The sequence below is a fragment of the Trachypithecus francoisi genome, unplaced genomic scaffold (assembly GCF_009764315.1).
Source record: "Trachypithecus francoisi isolate TF-2019V2 unplaced genomic scaffold, Tfra_2.0 Lachesis_group20, whole genome shotgun sequence".
NCBI classification, from domain to species: domain Eukaryota; kingdom Metazoa; phylum Chordata; class Mammalia; order Primates; family Cercopithecidae; genus Trachypithecus; species Trachypithecus francoisi.
This window is the reverse complement of record NW_022681466.1, coordinates 67,219,543-67,246,855: the sequence shown is the minus strand read 5'-3', so window position 1 is coordinate 67,246,855 and position 27,313 is coordinate 67,219,543. Positions and strand designations below refer to the sequence as shown.

The following is a 27,313-nucleotide window of genomic DNA, read 5'->3' as shown; positions in this document are numbered from 1 at the left end:
GCAAGAATTAGGGCATTTATTTGACTGGGTTAACTCAGTTGGAGTGTACTGCTGGAGCTCTTGGATGAGGTTAGATCTCTGGCAAGGAAAGCAAAGCCACTGCAAATATTTTTGCTCACATACCCTGTAAAATAATTTTGGAAGGTTTGTATCTCTTTATACACTTGCAAGTTGACATCCGAAACATTTCCATTTCTCATACATTTTAATGAGTTTCAAAGGATATTATTTTTGAGGTATTAAAAATTTTCAAAATAAAGCCTCATCCCAGCTTCCCAGATACCTTCCCTTGGTTACCTTCCCTTGGAGCACAAAGAAGGTGCTCGTCACATCCTTCACCGTCTCTGGAACCTTCTGTTAGCACCCCACTCCTCCGAGCCCCACTTCATTTCCATGCCTGTCTCACTCAGTCATCTCAGCTCTGTCTTGACTAACCTCCCTAGGCCTCACCTCCTCAGTCTTCCACCACACACCTCCCTGATTCTCAGGCTGCCAAAACTGCCACTGAAGGAAGTCAGGAGAGCATGGTGATTGGCCCCTCTTCACTCTGATGCTCTCCACTGTGCTTGTTTCATCAGGAGGTGGTGAGGGTTAATGTCTGTACGTTGCTTAGCACTTAGTGAGAGCTTATCATTACCTTCCACATCAAAATGTCAGTGCTGCCTTGCTCATCTTCCCCCCTTCCATATTTATCCCACCCTTGTGCAAGCTACATTGAAATCCAAATGTTTTTTCTGTTTCTGTTCTTTGTTTGTTTATTTGAGACAGAGTTGCACTCTGTCGCTTGGGCTGGAGTGTGGTGGCTTGGGCTGGAATGTGGTTCTCCGCTCACTGCAAGCTCCGCTTCCCCAGGGTTAATGCCATTCTCCTGCCTCAGCCTCCCAAGTAGCTGGGACTACAGGTGCCCGTCACCATGCCTGGCTAATTTTTTGTGTTTTTAGTAGAGACAGGGTTTTACCATGTTAGCCAGGATGGTCTCGATCTCCTGACCTCGTGATCCACCCGCCTCAGCCTCCCAAAGTACTGGGATTATATATCAGTAAATACATATTTAAAAATTTTTTTTAAAATTATAGGGGCTGGGCACGCCTATAATCCTGGCACTTTGAGAGACTAAGGTGGACACATCACTTAAGCCCAGGAGTTTGAGACCAGACTGGCCAACATGGTGAAACCTGTCTCTAGAAAAATTACAAAAAAATTAGCTGGGCACGGTGATGCATGCCTGTAGTCCCAGGTTACCTGGGTGGCTGAGGTGGGAGGATTACCTGAGGCTGGGAGGTCAAGGCTGCAGTGAGCTGTGATTGCACCACTGCACTCCAGCCTGGGTGACAGAATAAGAGACCCTATCTCAAAAAATAAAGTAAAATTTTTGCGGGAGCAAAGATTGGGACTTGTATTACAAAAGGTCCAAGAAACGCAACAAATTATCTCTTTATGGCACGCTAGAGGATTTTCCACCACAGAGTGATGCACCATGGTGACCTTAAGGAGACAAAATTTTTAAAATATGTAATCAGGTTGTCAGTCAGCTGACAGATTATGCTGTAATGTTTTACTACAAATCACCGTGTGGCTTTTTGGCAGATAAGTTCAAAAAGTTGTGATATTGCTATCATAAGAGATTGCTGTAAATGTAGATTTATGCAGTTTGGGCAAAATCAAGTCCAGTTACAGTAACTAGAGTCAGTTTGATAAGCATAACAGAAAGGTGGTTTTTAACTGAGAAAAGGTAAGCAGTCAGTTGTATTCTTTTTTTTTTTTTTTTTTTGAGACGTAGTCTCGCTCTGTCGCCCAGGCTGGAGTGCAGTGGCCGGATCTCATCTCACTGCAAGCTCCTCCTCCCGGGTTCACGCCATTCTCCTGCCTCAGCCTCCCGAGTAGCTGGAACTACAGGCGCCCGCCACCACGCCCGGCTAATTTTTTGTATTTTTAGTAGAGACGGGGTTTCACTGTGCTCTCGATCTCCTGACCTTGTGATCCGCCCGCCTCGGCCTCCCAAAGTGCTGGGATTACAGGCGTGAGCCACCATGCCCGGCGTCAGTTGTATTCTATCTGCCCTATCTGCTCTCAGGTTTAGGGGAGGGCAGGGGCAATCTAGATTGAGAAGAGGAAAAAAGTCTGAGCAGGAACTGGCAATGTATCATAATTCTGCTGCTTGACCCCTGTGTTGATCTGCCTGTAGGCCAGATTTTGGGGAGAGATGGATACACCACATTAAGAGTAGGATAACTCCAGTCATTAAGACTTTGTAGGCCAGGCGCAGTGGCTCACGCTTGTAATCCCAGCACTTTGGGAGGCCGAGGTGGGTGGATCACCTGAGGTCAGGAGTTCCAGACCAGCCTGACCGACATGGAGAAACCCTGTCTCTTCTAAAAATACAAAATTAGCCGGGCAGGGTAGTGCATGCCTGTAATCCCAGCTACTTGAGAGGCTGAAGCACGAGAATTACTTGAACCCGGGAGGTGGAGGTTGCAGTGAGCTGAGATTACACCACTGCACTCCAGCTGGGGAACAAGAGCGAAACTCCATCTCAAAAAAAAAAAAAAAGACTTTGTAACAGTGGTTTTCAAACCTGGCTGGGCATCAGAATCACCTAGGGCACTGTTTAAAATAGAGATCTCGGGAGGAGGGAGGGATTCCATTGGGGAGTTATACATGATATAAACGTCATGCACATGTACCCTAGAACTTAAAGTATAATAATAAATAAATAAATAAATAAATAAATAAATAATAAATAAATAAAAGTTAAGGCCAGGTGCGGTAGCTTGTGCTTGTAATGCCAACACTTTTTGGAGGCCAAGGCAGGTAGATCACTTGAGGTCAGGAGTTCCAGAGCAAAACCTCCTAAAAAAAAAAAAAAAAAAATAGAGATCTCTTGGCCCCACTAGAGATTCTGATTCTGAGACATCTGAGATGGGACCTGGAAATTAGTATTTTTAACAGATTTCTCAGTGGATTCTTATGCAGCTAGCCTAGTTCCAAACCAAGAACCATTGTTTAAGAGACATTCATCTAACAAGATCTTCCTGCCATGATTTCAGGGCGACTAAGCAATTTTCAGGGTTTTATGTGGATTTCCATGTAGATTTTCCTTTCCTTTCCCTTCCCTTCCCTTCCCTTCCCCTTTTCCTTTCCCCTTTTCCTTTCCTTTCTTTTTTCTTTTCAGATGGAGTCCGGCTCTGTCGCCCAGGCTGGAGTACAATGGCGCGATCTCAGCTCACTGCATACTCCACCTCCCAGGTTCAAGCGATTCTCCTGCCTCACCCTCCCGAGTAGCTGGGATTATAGGCACTCACCATCATGCCCAGCCAATTTTTGTATTTTTGTAGAGATGAGGTTTCACCATGTTGGCCAGGCTGGTCTTGAACTCCTGACCTCAAGTGACCTGCCTGCCTCAGCCTCCTGAAGTGCTGGGATTACAGGCATGAGCTACCATGCCCAGCTCATGTAGATTTTCATCTAGGTAATATGGTCCTTTAGAAATTTTATTTCTTGTTGTTAATTAATAGATATCTGGTTTCTACATCAGTACTTTATGAATGAGGCTTTTTGAGCTTGCTTTCCTTGGGCGCATTGAAAAGACAAATTTAGGTCTGCCAAGCTGAGGATCCTATTCTGAGCTATGGAGCCCCAGTAGAGATCTGACTGTCATCCCCAAACTGAGGACCAGTGGTCAACCTGCACTCCTCCAGTAGCACCTTCGTCTTACCTCTCTTCAGAAACATTTAATTTCAATTGAGAAAAGTGAGGAAGTGAGAAATGGAAAGATAGAAAATTGTATTTGGGAACTTGAATTTAGGCTATGAGAAGTGGTGTTTCCATATGAGTCTGAGGCCTAATGTATGGCTGTGCCTCTGGAAAAATCAACCAAATGGAGGTTGGCTTTGATTGATTTGTATTTGATAAAATACCCATAAAGCAGTATTTAGACCGGGCACAGTGGCTCAAGCCTGTAATCCCAGCACTTTGGGAGGCTGAGACGGGCGGATCACGAGGTCAGGAGATCGAGACCATCCTGGCTAACACGTTGAAACCCCGTCTCTACTAAAAAATACAAAAAACTAGCCGGGCGAGGTGGCGGGCGCCTGTAGTCCCAGCTACTCGGGAGGCTGAGGCAGGAGAATGGCGTAAACCCGGGAGGTGGAGCTTGCAGTGAGCTGAGATCCGGCCACTGCACTCCAGCCTGGGCAACAGAGCGAGACTCCGTCTCAAAAAAAAAAAAAAAAAAAGGCAGTATTTAACAAATGACATTGATATTGTGTTGCTGGCAGAATGCAAAGTAAAATAATGATCACAGCAGGTAAGATTTAGTTGGGGAAGGCTTTGTGTGTTTTTTTTTTTTTTTTTTGAGACGGAGTCTCGCTCTGTCGCCCAGGCTGGAGTGCAGCGGCCGGATCTCGGCTCACTGCAAGCTCCGCCTCCCGGGTTTACGCCATTCTCCTGCCTCAGCCTCCCGAGTAGCTGGGACTATAGGCGCCCGCCAACTCGCCCGGCTAGTTTTTTTGTATTATTAGTAGAGACGGCGGTTTCACCGTGTTAGCCAGGATGGCCTCGATCTCCTGACCTCGCAATCCGCCCGTCTCAGCCTCCCAAAGTGCTGGGATTACAGGCTTGAGCCACCGCGCCCGGTCAACTTTCTGTGTTTTTTTGAGACCGAGTCTTGCTCTGTTGCCCAGGCTGGAGTACAGTGGAGTGATCTTGGCTCACTACAACCTGTGCCTCCTGGGCTCAAGTGATTCTCCTGCCTCACCCTCCCCAGTAGCTGGGACTACAGATGCACACCACCACGCCCGGCTAATTTTTGTGTGTGTATTTTTAGTAGAGACAGGGTTTCACCATGTTGGCCAGGCTGGTCTCGAACTCCTGACCTCAGGTGATCTGCCTGCCTCAGTCTCCCAAAGTGCTGGGATTACAGGCATGAGCCACCACGCCTGGCCAGGGGAGACTTTCTGAATTGCAGTTTTGTTTTGTTTTGTTTTGTTTTGTTTTTTGAGATGGAGGCTTGCTGTGTCGCCCAAGCTGGAGTATAGTGGCACAATCTCGACTCACTGCAAGCTCCATCTCCCGGGTTCACGCCATTCTCCTGCCTCAGCCTCCTGAGTAGCTGGGACTACAGGCGCCCACCACCACACCCAGCTAATTTTTTTGTATTTTTAGTGGAGATGGAGTTTCACCCTGTTAGGCAGGATGGTCTGGATCTCCTGACCTCGTGATCCGCCCACCTCTGCCTCCCAAAGCACTGGGATTATAGGCGTGAGCCACCATGCCCGGCCCTGAATTTGAGTTTTTTTTTTGTTGTTGTTGTTGTTTTTTTTTTTTTTGAGACGGAGTCTCGCTCTGCCGCCCAGGCTGGAGTGCTGTGGCCGGATCTCAGCTCACTGCAAGCTCCGCCTCCCGGGTTCACGCCATTCTCCTGCCTCAGCCTCCCAAGTAGCTGGGACTACAGGCGCCCGCCACCTCGCCCGGCTAATTTTTTTTTTGTATTTTTTAGTAGAGATGGGGTTTCACCGTGTTAGCCAGGATGGTCTCGATCTCCTGACCTCGTGATCCGCCCGTCTCGGCCTCCCAAAGTGCTGGGATTACAGGCTTGAGCCACCGCGCCCGGCCGAATTTGAGTTTTAAACTAAGTCCTGGTTACTTGACTGGGGATAAATATATACCTAACTTCTGTTGTATCTTGTTTTTACTAAGAAACAGTGATTTTCCATTTATTGTGGTACACATGTCGGCTCTATGAATGCTGATTTTGTAAAGAACTAGATGATGGAAAAGAAGCAACTATAGGAGGCATGAGGATGAAAAGGAAAGACCAGAGAGGGGGTTGGAAGCAGATGGAGACTGAAATGGCAGCTTGTGGAACTTGCTCTTGGGTAGGGATGACAGAGAATGTATTTAAGACAGTACTTCCCAACTCAGATGGTACCATGGAGGAAGAAGACAGCTAAATTCTCGACAGTAGATTCTTTTTTTTTTTTTTTTTTTTTTGAGACGGAGTCTTGCTCTGCCACCCAGGCTGGAGTGCAGTGGCCGGATCTCAGCTCACTGCAAGCTCCGCCTCCCGGGTTTACGCCATTCTCCTGTCTCAGCCTCCGGAGTAGCTGGGACTACAGGCGCCCGCCACCTCGCCGGCTAGTTTTTTTTTTTTGTATTTTTAGTAGAGACGGGGTTTCACCGTGTTAGCCAGGATGGTCTTGATCTCCTGACCTCGTGATCCGCCCGTCTCGGCCTCCCAAAGTGCTGGGATTACAGGCTTGAGCCACCGCGCCCGGCCGATTCTTTTTTTTTTTTTTTGAGACGGAGTCTGGCTCTGTCGCTCAGGCTGGAGTGCAGTGGCTGGATCTCAGCTCACTGCAAGCTCCGCCTCCCGAGTTTACGCCATTCTCCTGCCTCAGCCTCCCGAGTAGCTGGGACTACAGGCGCCCGCCACCTCGCCCGGCTAGTTTTTTTGTATTATTAGTAGAGACGGGGTTTCACCGTGTTAGCCAGGATGGTCTGGATCTCCTGACCTCGCGATCCTCTCGTCTCGGCCTCCCAAAGTGCTGGGATTACAGGCTTGAGCCACCGCGCCCGGCTGACAGTGGATTCTTACAATGGTATAGATACACATTACCTGTCGTTTTCAAAGAGTTCAACAAAAAGGAGAAGTACAGTTTTAAGGTGCCCTCTCTTACTTCATGGGAAAATGAGAGAAGATGCTGCGATGGGGAAAGTTGAAGAAAGTTCCATCTCATTTTCGGGTGCAGCACAAAGAGCTTCTAAGACTTCAGGATTCCACTAGGAGATCAGGTTCCTTCCAGGTGTCTGGGGAGGGGACATTGCCAGGGCTTCCCTGATGAGTGACTGGAGGTGCCTGAGCCAGATGGTGTTAGTAACCAACATCCTGTGGATAACGGAGGCTGGGCAGAGAGAAGGGGAGTCCAAAGTCACCCCCAAATCTCCACCTTTCCCCTTCCCTTACCACATGACTGCAGCCTCCTCTGCTGCTCAGAGTCTTTTTTCTTCAGTGATCTCGTCCTCTCTTCACTCTTAACCCCTGACTTTCTGCTGGAACTATTCCTTCTGATGTAAACATGTCCCTATCTCATCAGAGAAAAGCCATTCTCTATAGCATTATCTTGGTCTTCTCCTTTCATCCACTTTTTTTTTTTTTTTTTGAGACGGAGTCTCGCTCCGTCACCCAAGCTGGAGTGCAGTGGCCAGATCTCAGCTGACTGCAAGCTCCGCCTCCGGGTTCACGCCATTCTCCTGCCTCAGCCTCCGAGTAGCTGGGACTACAGGCGCCGCCACCTCGCCCGGCTAGTTTTTTGTATTATTAGTAGAGACGGGGTTTCACCGTGTTAGCCAGGATGGTCTGGATCTCCTGACCTCGCGATCCTCTCGTCTCGGCCTCCCAAAGTGCTGGGATTACAGGCTTGAGCCACCGCGCCCGGCTGACAGTGGATTCTTACAATGGTATAGATACACATTACCTGTCGTTTTCAAAGAGTTCAACAAAAAGGAGAAGTACAGTTTTAAGGTGCCCTCTCTTACTTCATGGGAAAATGAGAGAAGATGCTGCGATGGGGAAGTTGAAGAAAGTTCCATCTCATTTTCGGGTGCAGCACAAAGAGCTTCTAAGACTTCAGGATTCCACTAGGAGATCAGGTTCCTTCCAGGTGTCTGGGGAGGGGACATTGCCAGGGCTTCCCTGATGAGTGACTGGAGGTGCCTGAGCCAGATGGTGTTAGTAACCAACATCCTGTGGATAACGGAGGCTGGGCAGAGAGAAGGGGAGTCCAAAGTCACCCCCAAATCTCCACCTTTCCCCTTCCCTTACCACATGACTGCAGCCTCCTCTGCTGCTCAGAGTCTTTTTTCTTCAGTGATCTCGTCCTCTCTTCACTCTTAACCCCTGACTTTCTGCTGGAACTATTCCTTCTGATGTAAACATGTCCCTATCTCATCAGAGAAAAGCCATTCTCTATAGCATTATCTTGGTCTTCTCCTTTCATCCACTTTTTTTTTTTTTTTTTTTGAGACGGAGTCTCGCTCCGTCACCCAAGCTGGAGTGCAGTGGCCAGATCTCAGCTGACTGCAAGCTCCGCCTCCCGGGTTCACGCCATTCTCCTGCCTCAGCCTCCCGAGTAGCTGGGACTACAGGCGCCCGCCACCTCGCCTGGCTAGTTTTTTGTATTTTTTTTTTTTATTAGAGACGGGGTTTCACCATGTTAGCCAGGATGGTCTCGATCTCCTGACCTTGTGATCCGCCCGCCTCGGCCTCCCAAAGTGCTGGGATTACAGGCTTGAGCCACCGCGCCCGGCCACTTTTTTTTTTTTTTTTTGAAAGCAGCAGCAAATTCATTATTCAGTCCACTACCAGCTGATTTTTGCTTCTGTCATTCCCCTGAATCTGTGCTCACAGTTCATATATGACTATCTATTGTCTCAGTAGACATTTTCTTTTTTTTCTTTGTTTTTTGAGACGGAGTCTTGCTCTGTCGCCCGGGCTGGAGTGCAGTGCAGTGGCCGGATCTCAGCTCACTGCAAGCTCCGCCTCCCGGGTTTACGCCATTCTCCTGCCTCAGCCTCTGGAGTAGCTGGGACTACAGGCGCCCGCCACCTCGCCCGGCTAATTTTTTTGTATTTTCAGTAGAGACGGGGTTTCACTGTGTTAGTCAGGATGGTCTGGATCTCCTGACCTCATGATCCACCCTCCTTGGCCTCCCAAAGTGCTGGGATTATCGGCGTGAGCCACCGCGCCCGGCCTCAGTAAACATTTTCTAATGCTGATGCTAGTGAATCTCAACTGCATTTGAATGTTTTTTTTTTTTTTGAGACGGAGTTTCGCTCTGTCGCCCAGGCTGGAGTACAGTGGCCAGATCTCAGCTCACTGCACGCTCCGCCTCCCGGGTTCACGCCATTCTCCTGCCTCAGCCTCCCGAGTAACTGGGACTGCAGGTGCCCGCCACCTCGCCTGGCTAGTTTTTTGTATTTTTAGTAGAGACGGGGTTTCACCGTGTTCGCCAGGATGGTCTCAATCTCCTGACCTTGTGATCCGCCCGTCTCGGCCTCCCAAAGTGCTGGGATTACAGGCTTGAGCCACCGCACCCGGCCAATTTTTTTTTTTTTTTTGAGTCGGAGTCTCGCTCTGTTGCCCAGGCTGGAGTGCAGTGGTGTGATCTCCACTCACTGCACGCTCCGCCACCTCCCGGGTTTACGCCATTCTCCTGCCTCAGTCTCCCTAGAAGCTGTGACAACAGGCACCCACCACCATGCCTGGCTAATTTTTTTTTTGTATTTTCAGTAGAGACGGGGTTTTACCGTGTTCACCAGGATGGTCTTGATCTCCTGACCTCATGATCCACCCGCCTCGGCCTCCCAAAGTGCTGGGATTACAGGCGTGAGCCACCGCGCCTGGCATAACTCCTTGGTTAAAAAAAACCATCCCGGCCGGGCGCGGTGGCTCAAGCCTGTAATCCCAGCACTTTGGGAGGCCGAGACGGGCGGATCACGAGGTCAGGAGATCGAGACCCTCCTGGCTAACACGGTGAAACCCCGTCTCTACTAAAAAAATACAAAAAAAAAACTAGCCGGGCGAGGTGGCGGGCGCCTGTAGTCCCAGCTACTCCGGAGGCTGAGGCAGGAGAATAGCGTGAACCCGGGAGGCGGAGCTTGCAGTGAGCTGAGATCCGGCCACTGCACTCCAGCCTGGGTGACAGAGCAAGACTCCGTCTCAAAAAAAAAAAAAAAAAAAAAAAAAAAAAAACATCCCATAGTTGTGCATTGTCTGAAGGATGAAGTTCCATACATGCCCACACCCCCTTGAGAATCACCTTCCACAATGAACACTCTCACTGACGGGAGGATTGTATGCCTCAGATTTGCTGTAGTGCACAAATATACTGCCCTAAGCAAAGGCCATTTGAATATTAGTTCCAGGTTGTTTACCATCTGAACAAAGGTGAGGCTTATTCTCCTGGCATTTGGACCCCTTGTCTGTGGTGGGGACAGCTAAATCCCTGGGATAATTTTATTAGGAATAGGTTTGGACTCGTATAATAACAACCCCCCCAATATCTTAAGCAAGGCAAAAGCTTATTTCTCTCTTGGATAAATGAAGTCCAGTGGCTGGCATTCCAGGAATGGTGTGGCAGTGCCATGGAGTCATCAGGGACCCAGGTTCCTTCCAGCTGTGATCCCCAGTCCTAGGGTATACCAGTATACTCATGGTCTAGGATGGTGTCCAGCTATCACATCATGCTCTGGGAATAGCATGGAAAGCAAGCTGGAATAAATGTATCCCCTCATCCTTTAGATTTCCTAGTAGTCCCATGTGGTTTCATTTGCATCTCACTGTCTCATTGGGTAGAATATGATCATGTGGCCAATCCCAACTGCAAAAATTAAAAAGCTGGGGAATGTGTTTTTATTGCTAGGCTAATTGCCGCACTACATAAATTTATTATTCGGTTATAAGGCAGTGGGGAATAAGAGATATTGGGGTAGGCAACTAAACATTTTTGCCACAACTAAAAATCTTTATAAAAATTTTTAAAATATACTCCCCCCGCCCCCCACCACCACCCAAGAAACAAGGTGTCTTGTTCTGTTGCCCAGGCTGGAGTGCAGTGGCACAGTCACGGCTCATTGCAGCCTTGACCTCCTGGGCTCAACTGACCCTCCTACCTCAGCATCCCCAGTAGCTGAGACTACAGACACATGCCTCTGCCCCTGGCCAATTTTTTTTTTTTTTTTTTTTTTTTTGAGACGGAGTCTCGCTCTGTCGCCCAGGCTGGAGTGCAGTGGCGCCATCTTGGCTCACTACAAGCTCCGCCTCCCGGGTTCACGCCATTCTCCTGCCTCAGCCTCCCAAGTAGCTGGGACCACAGGTGCCTGCCACCACGCCCGGCTAATTTTTTTGTATTTTCAGTAGAGACAGGGTTTCACTATGTTAGCCAGGATGGTCTCGATCTCCTGACCTTGTGATGCGCCTGCCTCGGCCTCCCAAAGTGCTGGGATTACAGGTGTGAGCCACTGCACCTGGCCCAAAAATGTACTCTTTAAGATTTATGAAGGTATTAAGAAAATACTATAAGAGAGCTGATTACAAAATTAATATGTAATGATCAACAGCATTGGTATATATAAAAGTAATAGCCAGTTACAAAATGTAAGAAAAACTCACTAAAGGAAAAGAGGTACAGAGACATGATGAACATGAAAACAACATCAGAATAAGTTTGGACTACAAATTTATACTAAAGTTTACTTGGGAAGATATGAGAATAGAGAGGAAAGGTCTGAAAAAGAAAACAGAGAACTTTCTCTAGCATATATTAAAAATGTTAATAAAGCTAACAGGCTGAACTGTTTGATATTAGAGAAGACACAGATCAGTGGAACTGAATAGAATCTGGATGTTGGCCCAAATATAGATGGATATTCAGACTATGGCATAGGTGGCATTTTAAATCAGTAGGGGAGAGAATTATTCAATAAATGGTATTGACACAATTCACTAGCCATCTGGAGAAGATTAAAGCCAGTGGCTCCAAATGTCAGGGAGTCAAAGGTGGTGCTTCTGTGCTAGTTTCAGTTAAGACACATTCACCTTTTGAAGGGGTAAGCCCTGTATGTCCCCTCTCCTGCTCTACACAGCTGATGAGTATCAGAGAACAGGACTAAGAATAGTCCTCTTGTTACTCATTTTGCCGTTACTTCCCCTACACACCCAAAAGTTATTTCTATTAACTTGTCCTTTTTTTTTGAGACAGGGTCTGACTCTGTCACACAGGCTGGAATGCAGTGGTGCAGTCTCGACTCACTGCAACCTCTGCCTCCCTGGTTCAAGTGATTGTCCTGCCTCAGCCCCCCAAGAAGCTGGGAATACAGGTGCTCGCCGCTGTGCCCAGCTAATTTTTGTATTTTTAGTAGACACGGTTTCACCATGTTGTCCAGGTTGGTTTTGAACTCCTGAGCTCAAGTGATCCGCCCACCTCGGCCTCCCAAAGTGCTGGGATTACAGGTGTGAACCACCATGTCATTTCTGTCCCTTCTTTCAACATTTGTCATATACCTATCTATTAATATGGCCACCATTTTCCCTAGATGTTTTCTTTATCACCTTCAGGTTATATACCAACTTACCATTAATATTATGGAACTTTTTTTAAATCAGCATCTCCTTACCATCCATTTCCTACTTCTCTCTTGAAATCTCTTCTCACTCCTGTTAGTCAGCATCCACTGTTTAGCATGTCCACCATAATCCTAAATCTTTACTTTCTTTTTTTTTTTTTTTTTTTTTTTGAGACGGAGTCTTGCTCTGCCACCCAGGCTGGAGTGCAGTGGCCGGATCTCAGCTCACTGCAAGCTCCGCCTCCCGGGTTTACGCCATTCTCCTGCCTCAGCCTCCCGAGTAGCTGGGACTACAGGCGCCCGCCTCGTCGCCCGGCTAGTTTTTTGTATTTTTTAAGTAGAGACAGGGTTTCACCGTATTAGCCAGGATGGTCTCGATCTCCTGACCTCGTGATCCGCCCGTCTCGGCCTCCCAAAGTGCTGGGATTACAGGCTTGAGCCACCGTGCCCGGCCAGTCTTTACTTTCTTTTTGGCAGTATGCTGTCATGTCACCAGATACCAAGACTGTTTTGTTATTCTGAGACAGGGTCTTGCTTTGTCACTCAGGCTGAAGTGCAGTGGTGCGTTTCAGGTCACTGCAGCCTTGACCTCCCCAGGCTCAAGCAATCCCCCTGCCTCAGCTGCTGCCCTCTTCCCCTTACCAAGAGTGTTTTTGAGTGCTATGAGAACTACATCAAAGCTCTGTTGTCCTACAGTGTAGCTTCATTTAACTAGGATACGGTCCCTTCACATACTTACCCTTTCTCATTTCAGATTGTGAGATGGGGACTGAGAACAAGGAGGTGATTCCCAAGGAAGAAATTTCTGAAGAATCTGAGCCACATGGGTCAATATTAGAAAAATTTCCAAAACTGGTTTACCAAGGTCATGAGTTTGGAGCAGGATGTGAAGAAGACAGGTTGGAGGGACATTCGAGAAAGGAGTCCATGGAAGAGGTTCTAGAGCAGATATCTCCTCAGGAGAGAGACTTTCCATCAGGGTTGATGATCTTTAAGAAATCACCCTCAAGTGAGAAAGACCAGGAGAATAATGAGAGTGAGAGAGGCTGCAGTCCCAGCGCAAATCTGGTTACACATCAGGGAGCTACTACAACAGACGGAGTGAGCGCATTTGCTACCTCTGGCCAAAACTTCATAGAGATTTTAGAATCTCACAAAACACAGAGAAGTTCTGTGGGAGAAAAGCCTCACGCGTGTAAAGAATGTGGGAAAGCCTTTAATCAGAACTCACATCTCATCCAGCATATGAGAGTTCACAGTGGAGAAAAACCCTTTGAATGCCAAGAATGTGGAAAGACATTCGGAACTAATTCAAGCCTTCGACGGCACCTGAGAATTCATGCTGGAGAAAAACCCTTTGCTTGTAACGAATGTGGAAAGGCCTTCATTCAGAGTTCACATCTTATCCACCATCATAGAATTCATACTGGAGAGAGGCCCTATAAATGTGAAGAATGTGGTAAAGCCTTCAGTCAAAATTCAGCCCTTATTCTACACCAGAGAATCCATACTGGAGAGAAACCGTATGAATGTAATGAATGTGGGAAGACCTTTAGGGTTAGTTCACAGCTTATTCAGCATCAGAGAATTCATACTGAAGAAAGATACCATGAATGCAACGAGTGTGGCAAAGCCTTCAAGCATAGCTCAGGCCTTATCAGACACCAGAAAATTCATACTGGAGAAAAACCGTATCTGTGTAATGAATGTGGGAAGGGCTTTGGTCAGAGTTCAGAGCTTATCCGGCATCAGAGAATTCATACAGGGGACAAACCCTATGAATGTAATGAATGTGGGAAAACTTTTGGCCAGAACTCAGAGATTATTAGACATATTAGAATTCATACTGGTGAGAAGCCCTATGTATGTAAGGAATGTGGGAAGGCCTTCAGGGGAAACTCAGAACTTCTTAGACACGAGAGAATTCACACTGGAGAGAAACCCTATGAATGCTTTGAGTGTGGCAAGGCTTTCAGGCGGACCTCTCACCTGATTGTCCACCAGAGAATTCATACTGGAGAGAAACCCCATCAGTGTAATGAGTGTGCAAGAACCTTTTGGGATAATTCTGAGCTGCTTCTCCACCAGAAAATTCATATTGGAGAGAAACCTTATGAATGTAGTGAGTGTGAGAAAACATTTAGCCAGCATTCCCAACTTATCATACATCAGAGAATTCACACTGGAGAGAAGCCTTATGAGTGCCAAGAATGTCAGAAGACTTTCAGTCGGAGCTCTCACCTCCTCCGACATCAAAGTGTTCACTGTATGGAGTAATCTGCAAAATAGGAAAGCTTTTAGGGGAAAAGCTAAACTCCAATGTATTCATTTGTTTATAATATGTGTCCCAAGTATTCAAATCAAATGAATGGACAGAACCTCTGTCCTCCCACTGATCTTAAACAGTGGGTTGAAGAAGATGAGGCACTTTTTTTTTTTTTTTTAAGTGTTGGGGTGTTGCTCTGTTGCCCAGGATGGGATGCAGTGGCACAGTCATAACTGACTGCTTCCTTGAACTGCTGGGCTCGAGCAGTCCTCCTGCCTCAGCCTTCCAAGTAGCTAGGACTGCAGGTACTAATGAGGCACTTTTATGAATTATTCATTGAGAGGTTTCAATGTACTGAGTTAAATCAGAAAAGCTATTTCAGGCCTTAATTTCCCCTCTGTCCGTCTTCCTTTCCCTTCTCCTCCCCCAGTGGATCACATAACAAACATGAAGGGTCTGTACCAGCCATCTTTCCTAAATTACTCTTCAGCAAAATTGTGGGAACAGGATTCCACCACCTCCTAAGAATGACAGAGTTGACGCACTGAATGTTACCCCCTGAAATATTGGAAAGTCATAACTTAGAAGACACACCTCATTCTCCTGTCCACTGTTTAGCATTGGAATAATTTAGTGAGTTTTTATTAGCTTCAAGGTCTTCCAGCCCTGCTATCGAGTTACTTTAGAAGATGGCAGCATTAATGAAGAAGCAGGGTCATTTCATAAGTCTGTTAGGCTTCCTTATTCATCTGAAGAGGCTGCCATGATGGAGGAACTGCCAGGCAATTTACAACAGGGTTATAAGTGAAGGCCTTAGCATCCAGAGGGGCCGATTAGGCAACAACAGGGGATAAGCAGTTGAGGTCACACTACTTGGCATGGGCAGAAGCAGCTATTCAGGAGCTGTCCACGCTTCAGGGGTTCTCAGACTGACTGCTCCTAAGAATTCTGCTGCATACATTTTTGGCCCCATCCAAAATTCCTGCCACTGCTGACAGATACTGTGACGGGAAGTAGCAGAGGGGACTGTGGCTTCGCCTCCTCCAGGCACCTGGCTCCAGTGGTGAGCCAGTTCACTTGATGACAATCCAGGGTCTGGCCTTGCCAGAGCACTTCAGTTCTCATTACCTGGACCCCACTGGAGGCCCTGGCTAAGACAGGATGTGGCAGCCTCTTGGTTTTCCCCCTTGGCCTTGAAATTCTTTTTTCTTGAATAACTTTTAAAAAACAGAGATAAGGTCTTGCTGTGTTGCCCAGGCTGGTCTTGAACACCTGGGCTCCAGTGATCTTTTCGCCTACACTTCCCAAAGTATTGAGATTACAGGTGTGAGCTACCATGCCCAGACTTGAAATTCTTTCTTCACCATCGCTGCATGTTTTTTGTGTTCTATATTTATTTATTCTTTAAGGAAACAGCCTCCATTTTTCATGTGTCCATGTTTCTGAGGTAGTGGGTGTTAGTGGGAATTGCACTAATGGGGGTCCAGCAGGCCTGGGGTCTGGTCTTAGTGCTAGACCTTGAATAAGGCACTTCACCTGCTGGTCTCCAGTTTTCTCATCTGTAAAATGGAAGAGTTGAACTAAATGATCACTAAAGTTTCAGCCAGCCCAGTAATTCCTTAATTCTTAAAAAATTTAACTTTAAATATCTTTATTGTTCTTTAACCTCATCTTTGTTACACTAGTATTAGTCACTAATATTTATTGAGTGTTTACTACCTGACAGGCACAGTGCCAGTTTACATTTTAATTTTCACATCACTTCTATGATGGGTACTCATTTTTTTAAAGCTTTATGAAGGTATAATTTACATACTATAAAATGCACCTGTTTTAAGTGTTCAGTTGAATGATTTTTAATTTATATAGTGGTGCAACCATCAATGATGTGAGTATTCTTACCCCAATTTAAAAGATAAGGAGGGGCGGAAGGGGCAGTGTTAAGTAATTCACCCATGATTACACAGCTAGTAAGAGCGAGAGCCAAGACTCCAAACCTGGTTGATGATCTTAACCACTGTGCTGTGCTGCAGAAAAGCAGATTCATTACCGCCTTATCTGAAATCCTTTGCACATTTTCTATTACTGATTTCTACGTAGATCTGAATATAATAAATTTAAATCATGTCCTTGATAACAGAACTGATCACAGCCAAATACATTCACCAAATGGGTTTATTCTGTACTCTAATATAGGTGTCTTCCCAGGTTTATCTACTTGGCTTGAGAAAAGGGTTGTACAAATAGATGACTGCAGAGTTTTCACGTCCTTCAGATACCTCTGCCTCGAACAGTCACACTCTTGGTAAGGGAAGCTGTTAGATTTACTTCTTCCCTTGATTGATGACAAGTGAAGTGCGCCCTCCTCCTCCTGTTCTCATTGCTGGAGCACAGATTGAATTGTGCCCAGACCATATCTTTCCCACATGAAACCTGGATCTCACCTATCCCTTCCATGCCTGATTCCCGCATTTGCATATTTCATTTCCACATTTACCTCTTGTCAGCCCTGACAGAGAATTCGGCACCCCTTCAGGCTTCTCCTAAACAATCTATTCACACAAACACCCCTGAGCAATCTGGACTTCACTGAAGGTAGCGTGTAAGCAAAGAGAAGAGCTCACACTGTGCATCCTATTAGATGTTTTGTTCTCAGAAGTACCTTATTGGCCAAACCACCAATGCAGGTTTTTCTCTTTGTCCTCCCCTCTCAAGGCCCAGTCACCTCAACTCCTTTTTGCGTACTCGATATACAATCCATCCCCTCACCTCCCCTGGCCCTGGCTCAATCTCATCACTGCTCAGCAAAATGTCCTCTAGTTCACCATTAATTCAATGGAACATTAGGAGGCAATTTAGTGACCTGTTGTACCTGAGCATGTTCTTAAGGGGGAAGTCTCACGTCTCATTCCCAGAAAAATCTACCGTATGTAGAAATGTATTCCCCACCCGCCTGCCCTCTGCCTCCCACCCCAGAAGATTGCTGGTGAATGAAATTACCTGCATCTTGTTAGGTACACTACACACAAATCCTTAACCTCAATTCCCTGTCCTCTTCCATGTCTTACCCAGATATCTCAGGAAGATTTCCCTTCTCCTTCTGTTTGCCTCCCTCTTCGACTTACTTGGGAGTCAGCATCTGACTACAGTCATGACTGGTAATGATGATTTGTGCAAATACTATCCAGGAAAGGACATGAATTGTCTTAATTTTAGACCCATTAAAAAACCGCACAGGCCTCAATCTTAAAGTCCTACCTAAATACCCAGAAATACTCTTCAGAATTTTTGAAGCTATGCCCATGTACATTTTCTTCCTTCCCTAATTTTAATGGTATACTAACACCTTAGGTGAATAAAATTTCTTTACTATTTTATTGAGATAATGCCTTTGTCATGTTTATTATTCCAAATTGCATTATGTTTCACTGTGGTTTTTAATACGACTTTGGTTACCAGTTTTGTCCCCACCTTGTAAGTTTCACCTTACCGAAGTACCCCAACATGCTTGTTAGCTTCTGGTTTTGCATACAGTGTACATTCTGTGTCCTTGATCTTCTGCTTTGCTTGGTGAGATCCTTCATCTTAAATAACAGGACAAGTGTTATCTATTGTGTGTGTGTTGGTATACACGTTTTTCTTCGTGATTAGCAACTTAAGATACTCCGGACCATTTGTATGGCCTTTAACAAAAAATCACCTTATTACTGAAATTTCAGGGTGGCGGCGGGTGCTGCTGCTTGTTTGCCATTCAATTTTTACAAGTGTTGTGACTCCTGGCGGATGCCAGGTTCTTAATGCTGTTGAGTCATGAATCTTCTTTGAGAACCGGGAAAGCTCTGCCGGGAAAAATGTACATGCAGTTTCAGAGAATTCATGGACTTCCTGAAACTCATCCTCTGACCACTGTTTCCCAAATCAAACATTTTACCTTTAAAAAAAAAAAAAAAGACCAAGTCACTTCTGCAATAATTTCCTCTTCACCGCACCTCTCAGCTTTGGGAACGAAGCTATGTCAAAAAGACCTGTCTGGGTGAACCCCTGCAAATGGAGGTCAGCTGGACCTCAGTAAGAGCCCAGTGGGAAGGGGCGGGGACGATTCTGGCGATCACATGAGAAAGGGAGCAGCCTCAGCAGGGCAGGTGGACACAGTCGTCAACCACTCGCTGGCCGCCTGCGACGTGAAGCACCTGCGCTGGGCGCGGCGGGTAAGCCCCGACACTCGCGGGCGCCTCAACAGCCCAGTAGCGTCAGCGCTGTGGAGCAGGAAAGGGTCCCAAACGCAGGGCGGCCACGCAGTGTCGCGCCCACCTATCCCTCTCCCCGAAGCACTGAGCCAGCACGATGCACAGAAGGGAAGGAGGAAGGTGGCTTGAGGGCAGTGACCGACCGGACAGTGGAAGTCCATTTCAGGAGCCCCGGGACCCGAGCTCGGGCCCCTTGCCAATCCCCCAGGCGTCTTTCCCACGTCTTTGTCTCCTAATCCTGGGAATCGACGGCCACTCCACTCTCCTGCAGTACCGCGGACAAGAACACCCATTGTTTTTACTTCACAGGCAGGTGTCTTCTGATGGACCCAGCTCTGTGGGTACTCGTCTTCTCCAAAAAGTCCCCAAATGCGCTAGTAGGCCTGCCAGCCCGGTATCCGAGAGGTAAGAGCCCCGGCGGCGCGGGCGGAAGCGTGTCTGTCGCGGGGCCTCTCTAGGACGCCGGGAGGACCCCTCGTTAGCGCGGGACTTCGGCGGCCGGGGGCGGGGCTCGAGGGCTGAGGGCGGCGCGCCGCGCGCGGATTAGCTGCCATCCGGCGGGCCTTTCTGTCGGGGACCAGTGGGGTGGCCGCTGAGGGCCGAGGGACCCCCCCCCCACCCGGGCGGGCTCACGGTCGCGTGCGGGGGCTCTGGGGCGTCCGCGGAGACCCCCAAGTGCGTGTGCGGGGTGGGGTCGGGGTGGCAGTTGGGGGCAAATCAATGGGCCTGTACTTTTGTCTCTCTGCCTGCTGGGATTTACAGTTTGTGAGGACGTTTCACATCCCATGGATATTTACGGAATCCCTTCCGCGGCCCAGGCTTTTCAGGACACCAAGCCAGGCCTGTTATAACTATTTAATATATAATTATTACAGTTAAACTTATTTGCAGTCGGGAAGCATAGACTCAAAACACGAAAGGCAGGGTTGGCTTTAGAAAGAAGTCACTGTGGTCAAAGAGTGTCAGAGGGGCTAAGAAGATAGGTATGGAGGGCAGGGGGCGGTGGCTGACACCTGTAATCCCAGCACTTTGGGAGGCCGAGGCAGGCGGATCACCTGAGGTCAGGAGTTCAAGACCAGCCTGGCCAACATGGTGAAACCCCGTCTCTACTAAAAATACAAAAATTAGCTGGGCGTGGTGGCATATACCTCTAATCCCAGCTACTCGGGTGGCTGAGGCAGGAGAATCACTTGAACCCAGGAGGCAGTCGTTGCAGTGAGCCAGGATCACACCATTGCACTCCAGCCTGGGCAACAGAGTGAGACTCCATCTCAAAAGAAAAAAAAAAGCGCCAGACACAGTGGCTCACGCCTGTAATCCCAGCACTTTGGGAGGCTGAGGTGGGTGGATCACGAGGTCAGGAGTTTGAGACCAGCCTGGCCAACCTGGTGAAACCCCCGTATCTACTAAAAATACAAAAAAATTAGCTGGGCGTGGTGGCGGGCGCCTGTAGTCCCAGCTACTTGGGAGGCCAAGGCAGAAGAATCACTTAAACCCGGGAGGCAGAGGTTGCGGTGAGCCGAGATCGCACCACTGCATTCCAGCCTGGGCAACAGAGCGAGACTCCGTCCCCCCCCCAAAAAAGAAAAAGATAGGTATGGAAGTTATGAGAGTCAGAGACAGTGGAGTTGATCATTTGAGGCCTTTTGCTAAGAGCGACGGTGGTTATGCACTGGGAGTGGGCAGAGATCTGGGAGGCTTTCTGGCAGATTATCCAGAGAGTCATCAAGAAAGGAGCAAATGCAGGCCAGGTGCGGTGGCTCACGCCTGTAATCCCAGCAGGGAGGCTGAGGCGGGTGGATCACCTGAGCTCAGGAGTTTGAGACCAGCCTGGGCAACATGGTGAAACCCTGTCTCTACTAAAAGTTCAAAAATTGCCGGGCGTGGTGGTGGGTGTCTGTAATCCCAGCTACTTGGGAGACTGAGGCAGGAGAATTGCTTGAACCCGGGAGGTGAAGGTTGCAGTGAGCCGAGATTGCACCACTGCACTCCAACCTGGGTGACACAGCGAGACTCCATCTGAAAACAAAAGAAAAGAAAGAAAGAAAAGAAAAAGCTAAAAGAGCAAATGCTTCTGTGCCCTTGGTCAGTTGGGTATGTCACGCATTCTCCAAGCTGGACTCTGGATGGGGGTGCGGAGGGACTTTAGTTGGAGTAGGCACTATAAATCTAGGTTCCATTCCACTGACTCTGAAGGCGGGGAAATCCCAGGAGTGCCTTGAATGTGGGAAGGACCTGGGAGAGCTTCATGCCTTCAGGTGGAGATGGGGGATACTTCTGCATTCAAATTCACTCTGGTGAGAAACACTACTATGTAGAGCGCGGGAAAGCCTTGAGATGGAATTCTCACCTTGGAGTTCATCAGGAAATGCACACTGGAGAGGACCTTTGAATGCCAATGTGGGAAAGACCAGCCCAGTTCTCGTCAACTTCAGCATCCGAGCATGCACAGTGTCCAGGGATATGGGGGCTTACTCACTGTAGGACACTTTCATTCTGACATGGAACTCTGATCTTGCCTCTTCTTCACTGGGAGCAGTAATTTTGCTTTGCTCCTTGAGGACAGGGCTAACTTGCAGAATAGTGTTCACCCCAGGGTTGCCACTCACAAATCAATAAATGAATGAATGAATAAATAATAATAAATAAGAGGCAACAGCCGGGCGCGGTGGCTCAAGCCTGTAATCCCAGCACTTTGGGAGGCCGAGACGGGCGGATCACAAGGTCAGGAGATCAAGACCATCCTGGCTAACACGGTGAAACCCCGTCTCTACTAAAAAATACAAAGAAAAAACTAGCTGGGCGAGGTGGCGGGCGCCTGTAGTCCCAGCTTCTTGGGAGGCTGTGGCGGGAGAATGGCGTAAACCCGGGAGGCGGAGCTTGCAGTGAGCTGAGATCCGGCGGCTGCACTCCAGCCTGGGCAACAGAGCGAGACTCCGTCTCAAAAAAAAAAAAAAATTAAGAGGCAACAAATGATGATCTGATTTTTCTGTGATGTGGGCAAGTACAATGTTGAACAGGTGAACCAAAACCTTTCTTTAGTTGAGGGAATTTATCATACCATTTACTCAAAAACAAGATAGCCACAGGTTGCTTTAAACACATCCATGCCAGGCGCTGTGGCTCACGCCACTTTGGGAGGCTGAGGCGGGCGGATCACCTAAGGTCCAGAGTTCAAGACCAGGCTGACCAACATGGAGAATCCCCTGTCTCTACTAAAAATACAAAATTAGCTGGGTGAGGTCGCACATGCCTGTAACCTCAGCTACTCAGGAGGCTGAGGCAGAAGAATCGCTTGAGCCTGGGAGGTGGAGGTTATGGTGAGCCAACATCACGCCATTGCACTCCAGCCTCAGCAACAAGAGCGAAACTCCGTCTCAAAAAGCAAACAAAAAAACGCATCCCTTTCAGCCCTGCAAAGCAAAGGAAGAGGAAGTCAGATCTTTTGCCTGTATCATCCTCAAAAATCTTTCTTTCATACTTCTCACCACCTCCTGTCCATCCTCCCCACGCTTTGGAAATGACAGCTCTCATCATACCCCTTACTTCTCAGGATCCTTCTCCCCATCCCCACCCTGCCCCTGGAGCCCGTGGCATCCTAGGGGAAAAATCCTTTCTGTGGCATTCAAGACCCTTGACAACTGGTCCCAGAACCTCCCATCCCGGCACCAGCACCATGCACCAGTCACCCTGATCTGCTTATACTCACATACACCCAGCACTTAGATGCCTCCTTTCCTTTACAGACTCCATCCCTCCTCCCAGGGCACTGCTGTCCATTTAACACCTCCCCACCCCACCTTCTTTACTTCTAGCTTCAAGGGCCATTGCAAAGGGCTTGTCCTCTGAGACCTTCCCTGACTGTCCTCCAACCCCCCGGCAGTAGCAGGTTCCTCCCAAGGCCTCCTAAGGCCAAGGATTGGTTCACAGTTGTTGACTTAGTCCGTCTTCCCCACTAGACTGGGAGCTCCCCAAGGGCAGACACTAGGTTTGAATCACCTTCAAGTCCCAGGCATTGCGCAGTCCAGGGCTGGGCCCAGAGGGAGACATTCTGTGAACATTTGTGGGGATCAGTCCCCAGTTGAACTGAGGGAACTTCCTGCAGATCTCTGGAGCCCTGTGTGACTCTCTCCTCTCTGGTGCTGTTCTACCACGGCTTCTCTGAATTCACAAGTCTGTCTCCTCAACTCAGGGAGTCTGCTGGCTGTTTGGGTTCCTCCTCCTGGCACTCCAGCCTAGAAACTCACCCTATAGAATGCTGGGCCAGGCGTGGTGGCTCACGCCTGTAATCCCAGCACTTTAAGAGGCCAAGGCAGGAGGGTCACTTGAGCCCAGGAGTTCCAGAGCAGCCTTCCCAACATGGCAAAACCCTGTCCCTACAAAAAAATACAAATATCATCTGGGTGTGGTGCTGTGCACCTGTGGTCCCAGCTACTTGGGAGTCTAGGAGGTCGAGGTCGCAGTGAACTATCATCATGAGACCCTGTCTCAAAAAAAAAAAAAAAAAAAAAAAAAAAGCTGGGCCAATGCTAGGATTCCTCCCATTTGTTTCCCTTCTCTTTCCCTTCTCTCAGGGCTCTTCCACATTGCCTGTTGCCCAGTTCTGAAAATTATTGTTTCATATATTTTATCTGGCTTTTTAAATGTGGGATGGTAAATTCAGTCCGTGACTCCATCATGGTTTCATACTTGGAAGCAGAAAAAAGAAATTTGCTTCCATTTTTTTTTTTTTTTTTTTTTTTGAGACGGAGTCTCGCTCTGTCGCCCGGGCTGGAGTGCAGTGGCCAGATCTCAGCTCACTGCAAGCTCCGCCTCCCGGGTTTACGCCATTCTCCTGCCTCAGCCTCCCCAGTAGCTGGGAGTACAGGCGCCCGCCACCTTGCCCAGCTAGTTTTTTGTATATTTTTAGTAGAGACGGGGTTTCACCGTGTTAGCCAGGATGGTCTCGATCTCCTGACCTCGTGATCCACCCGTCTCAGCCTCCCAAAGTGCTGGGATTACAGGCTTCAGCCACTGCGCCCGGCCTTTTTTTTTTTTTTTAACAGGGTCTCACTTTGTCACCCAGGCTAGAGTGCAGTGGCACAATCTCGGCTCACTGCAGCCTCGACCTCCCAGGTTCAAGTAATCCTTCTGTGTCAGCCCCCCAAGTAGCTGGGATTACAGGTGTGTGCCACCGTGCCTGGCTATTTTTTTTTTGTTTTTGTTTTTGTAGAGACAAGGTTTTGCCATGTTTCCCAGGCTGGTCTGGAACTCCTGAGCTCAAGTAATCCGCCTGCCTCAGCCCCCCAAAATGCTAAGATTACAGGCGTGAGCAACCGCGCCCAGCCAAATTTGCTCATTTGATATAGTTTATGGGTATGCCAATTTTGTGGCTGATGGAACTCTTTCAAGGCTTTCGTTTTTTAAATAAAGACCTTCATTTCTCATTGTTCCATTAAGCAATTAAGGTGACAGCATTAATTTGCAGAATTAATTAACAAGAATTAATTACATTTACTCTATTAATTTGAGATGGAGTTTCGCTCGTCCAGGCTGGAGTGCAGTGGTGTGAGCTTGGCTCACTGCAATCTCCGCCTCCCGGGTTCAAGCGATTCTCCTGCCTCAGCCTCCCGAGTAGCTGGAATTACAGGCGCCCGCCACCATACCCAGCTAATTTTTTGTAATTTTACTAGAGATGGGTTTTCACCATGTTGGTCAGGCTGGTCTCAAACTCCTGAGCTCAGGTGATCCACCTGCCTCGGCCTCTCAAACTGCTGGGATGACAGGCGTGAGCCACTATACCCATCCAATTACATTTAATTTTCAATTTAGTTAAACTTTGCATTGGTTCCTGGGCAGCAGAGATAGTCTCATTGGTGGGACCATGCACTCATCTGTCTGGGAAGCAGTACTGACTGGGACAGTGAGTTTGGCTTTCTCTGCTCCACAGTTCAAGTTAGAAATGCAAAAGCCCCCCTTCTCTTCCCTGCAGCTCTCAGTAAAGAGTACCATGTGCACAGGCTTTGAAATCATATTTAGGTTCAGATCTTGGCCCTGTCACTTATCAATTATGTGGCCTTGGACAAATTATTTCATCTATTTTAGTCTGTTTTTTCATCCATAACATTGCAATATAAAGCCTCCTTCTGAAGGTTAGCAGTACAGTTACAACACTGCTTCAGTAATTTTCGGGTGGCTGGAAGAAGAGGAGACTGACTTCCTTAACCCTAAGCCCAAAACTTCCCTGTTTCCATGTGCTCCCTGGTTTGCAGCTCTCCTCCCTCCCTCCAGGGCTTACGGCCACACTGTCTGTAAGGCAGCTACTCTGCCACCTCTGGCCTCAGGGTCCTCTTGGGTGTGTGCAGAGGCAGGTGCCCGAGAAAGGCCTGTAGAATGGGGCTGCTGGACAGAGCCCAAGGCTCTTGGGAGGAAAACTTGGAGCCATTTGCACTGTTTGGCTTGAAGCATAAACTGAGGCAGGGTGAGCTGGTTTCTGCCTGGCAGTCAGATCTACCCCCAAAAGTCCACTGATCTTGCCCCCTTCATACTTTTCTTTTCTTTTCTTTTTTTTTGAGACAGAGTCTTGCTCTGTTGCCCAGGCTGGAGTGCAGTGGCCGGATCTCAGCTCACTGCAAGCTCTGCCTCCCGGGTTCCCGCCATTCTCCTGTCTCAGCCTCCTGAGTAGCTGGGACTACAGGCGCCCGCCACCTCGCCCGGCTAGTTTTTTGTATTTTTTTTTTTTTTTATTAGAGACGGGGTTTCACCGTGTTAGCCAGGACATACTTTTCAAATCTGTCTCCTCTTCTACTTCCCCATGGTCACTCCCTCAGTTTAGGTAGCCATATTACTTGGAGGTTACCACAAGTCTCCTAATAGGAGTCTGTTTGCAGTTTTCCACTGTAGATGAAGTGATCTTTCTGAAGTACACAACTGAGGAACTGACGGTGTCACTCCCTAGTAATGGCTCCCCACTGCTCTTAAATCGAAAATCCCTTACCTGACTTAAAAGGCTTTGATACCTGCTAAACGTCATCTCTCCAGCCGCATCGAATGCATTTGTCCCTTGCACTCTATACGATAGGCACACTAAAAAAGGTTATTTTTTTATTTTTAGGTAGGATTTTGCTATCTTGCCCAGGCTGGACCACCTCAGCCTCCCAAGTAGCTGGGACTATAGGTACCTGCTACCGGGCCTGACTTGTGTTGGCAGACATTTAACAACTAGCTAATAGGTAGTTCAAAACCTTTTTGGTTTTGCTGTGTTTGCTGATTTCTATAGTGTGAATACTCCCACCATGGCTGATTTCAATGCAGACTTGGGAAGGGATGTGCGAGACTGGCTCTGGCCAGCCTGTACAGACTGGCTCTAGCACAACACTGGAAAAGCCACACCCTACACAATAAGGTGTCAATTTCAATCTTGGTCAGGGTGGATGTGGGCTCTTCTAAGTTTGCTTCTTGAGAACTAGCTGTTCCCTTTTCTGCTATTCCTCTATTTTTTGACACAGGGTCTCACTCTGTCACACAAGCTTGGGTGCAGTGGTGTGATCATGACTTACCATAGCCTCAACCTCCCGGGCTCAGGTGATTCTCCCTCCTCAGCCTCCCAAGTAGCTGGGACTCTAGGCACGCACCACCGTACCTGGCTAATTTTTTGTATCTTTTTGTAAAGATGGGGTTTCACCATGTTGCTCAGGCTGGTCTTAAACTCCGGGGTTCAAGCCATCTGCCCACCTCGGCCTCCCAATGTGCTGGGATTACAGGAGTGAGCCATCATGCCTGGCCTATTCCTATATTCTTTTGGTTTGTTTGAGATGGAGTCTCACTCTGTCACCCAGGCTGGAGCGCAGCAACACGATCCTGGCTCACTGCAACCTCTGCCTCCCAGGTTCAGGCAATTCTCCTACCTCAGCCACCCGAATAGCTGGGATTATAGGCGCCCGCCACCACCATGCCCGGATACTTTTTTTGTGTGTGTATTTTTAGTAGAGATGGGGTTTCACCATGTTGGCCAGGTTAGTCTCAAACTCCTGACCTCAAGTGGTTCACCTGCCTCAGCCTCTCAATGTGTTGGGATTACAGGCATGAGCCACCACGCCCAGCCCCTATATTCTTTTTTTTTCCCCTATATTCTTTAGAGATCTCTTTACTCCCTTTAGCAGATACTCCTTTTACTAGTTAATACTTCTTTAAATTTTCTTCAAATTACTAGTGTGGTTTTTGTTCCCTGCCTGGACATTTGCAGATATGACCCCGTCTGAGCAGGCAGACTAGTATGGGTCTGAGAAATGGCCAGAACTGGTCAGGCAGTGCAGCTTATGCCTGTAATCCCCATACTTTGGAAGGCCAAGGCGGGAGGATTGCTTGAGGCCAGGAGTTTGGCACCAGCCTGGGCAACATAGTGAGACTCCATCTCTACCAACAACAACAAAAAAAGGGGGGAGCCAGACCAAAGCCCCATTCACAATAAATATAACACTTCTCAAGCAGCTGCTCAGTGCCAGGTTAAAAATTCTAATGAAGGACAGGCGCAGTGGCTCACACCTGTAATCCCAGCATTTTGGGAGGCCGAGGTGGGTGGATCACAAAGTCAGGAGTTCAAGACCATCCTGATTAACATGAAGAAACCCTTCTCTACTAAAAATACAAAAAAATTAGCCGGGCATGGTGGCACGCGCCTCTAGTCCCAGCTACTTGG

At 48.0% G+C, this 27,313-nt stretch overlaps 1 protein-coding gene across 4 annotated transcripts in view; it reads left to right on the top strand.

The window, feature by feature from the left end:
- Positions 1-27,313, top strand: part of ZFP3 (ZFP3 zinc finger protein) — a 42,147-nt gene that overhangs the window by 3,952 nt on the left and 10,882 nt on the right. For 3 of the 4 annotated variants that reach the window (XR_004430870.1, XR_004430869.1, XR_004430868.1), the window contains exon 2: positions 12,878-19,041. Coding sequence is in view for 1 of the 4 variants with exons in the window: in XM_033184925.1 (XP_033040816.1) it covers positions 12,886-14,400 (1,515 nt within the window). In the remaining 3 variants the exon portion in view is untranslated. Of the gene's footprint in view, positions 1-12,877; positions 19,042-27,313 lie in introns of those variants that run through there. The other variant, XM_033184925.1, reaches the window with a different exon arrangement.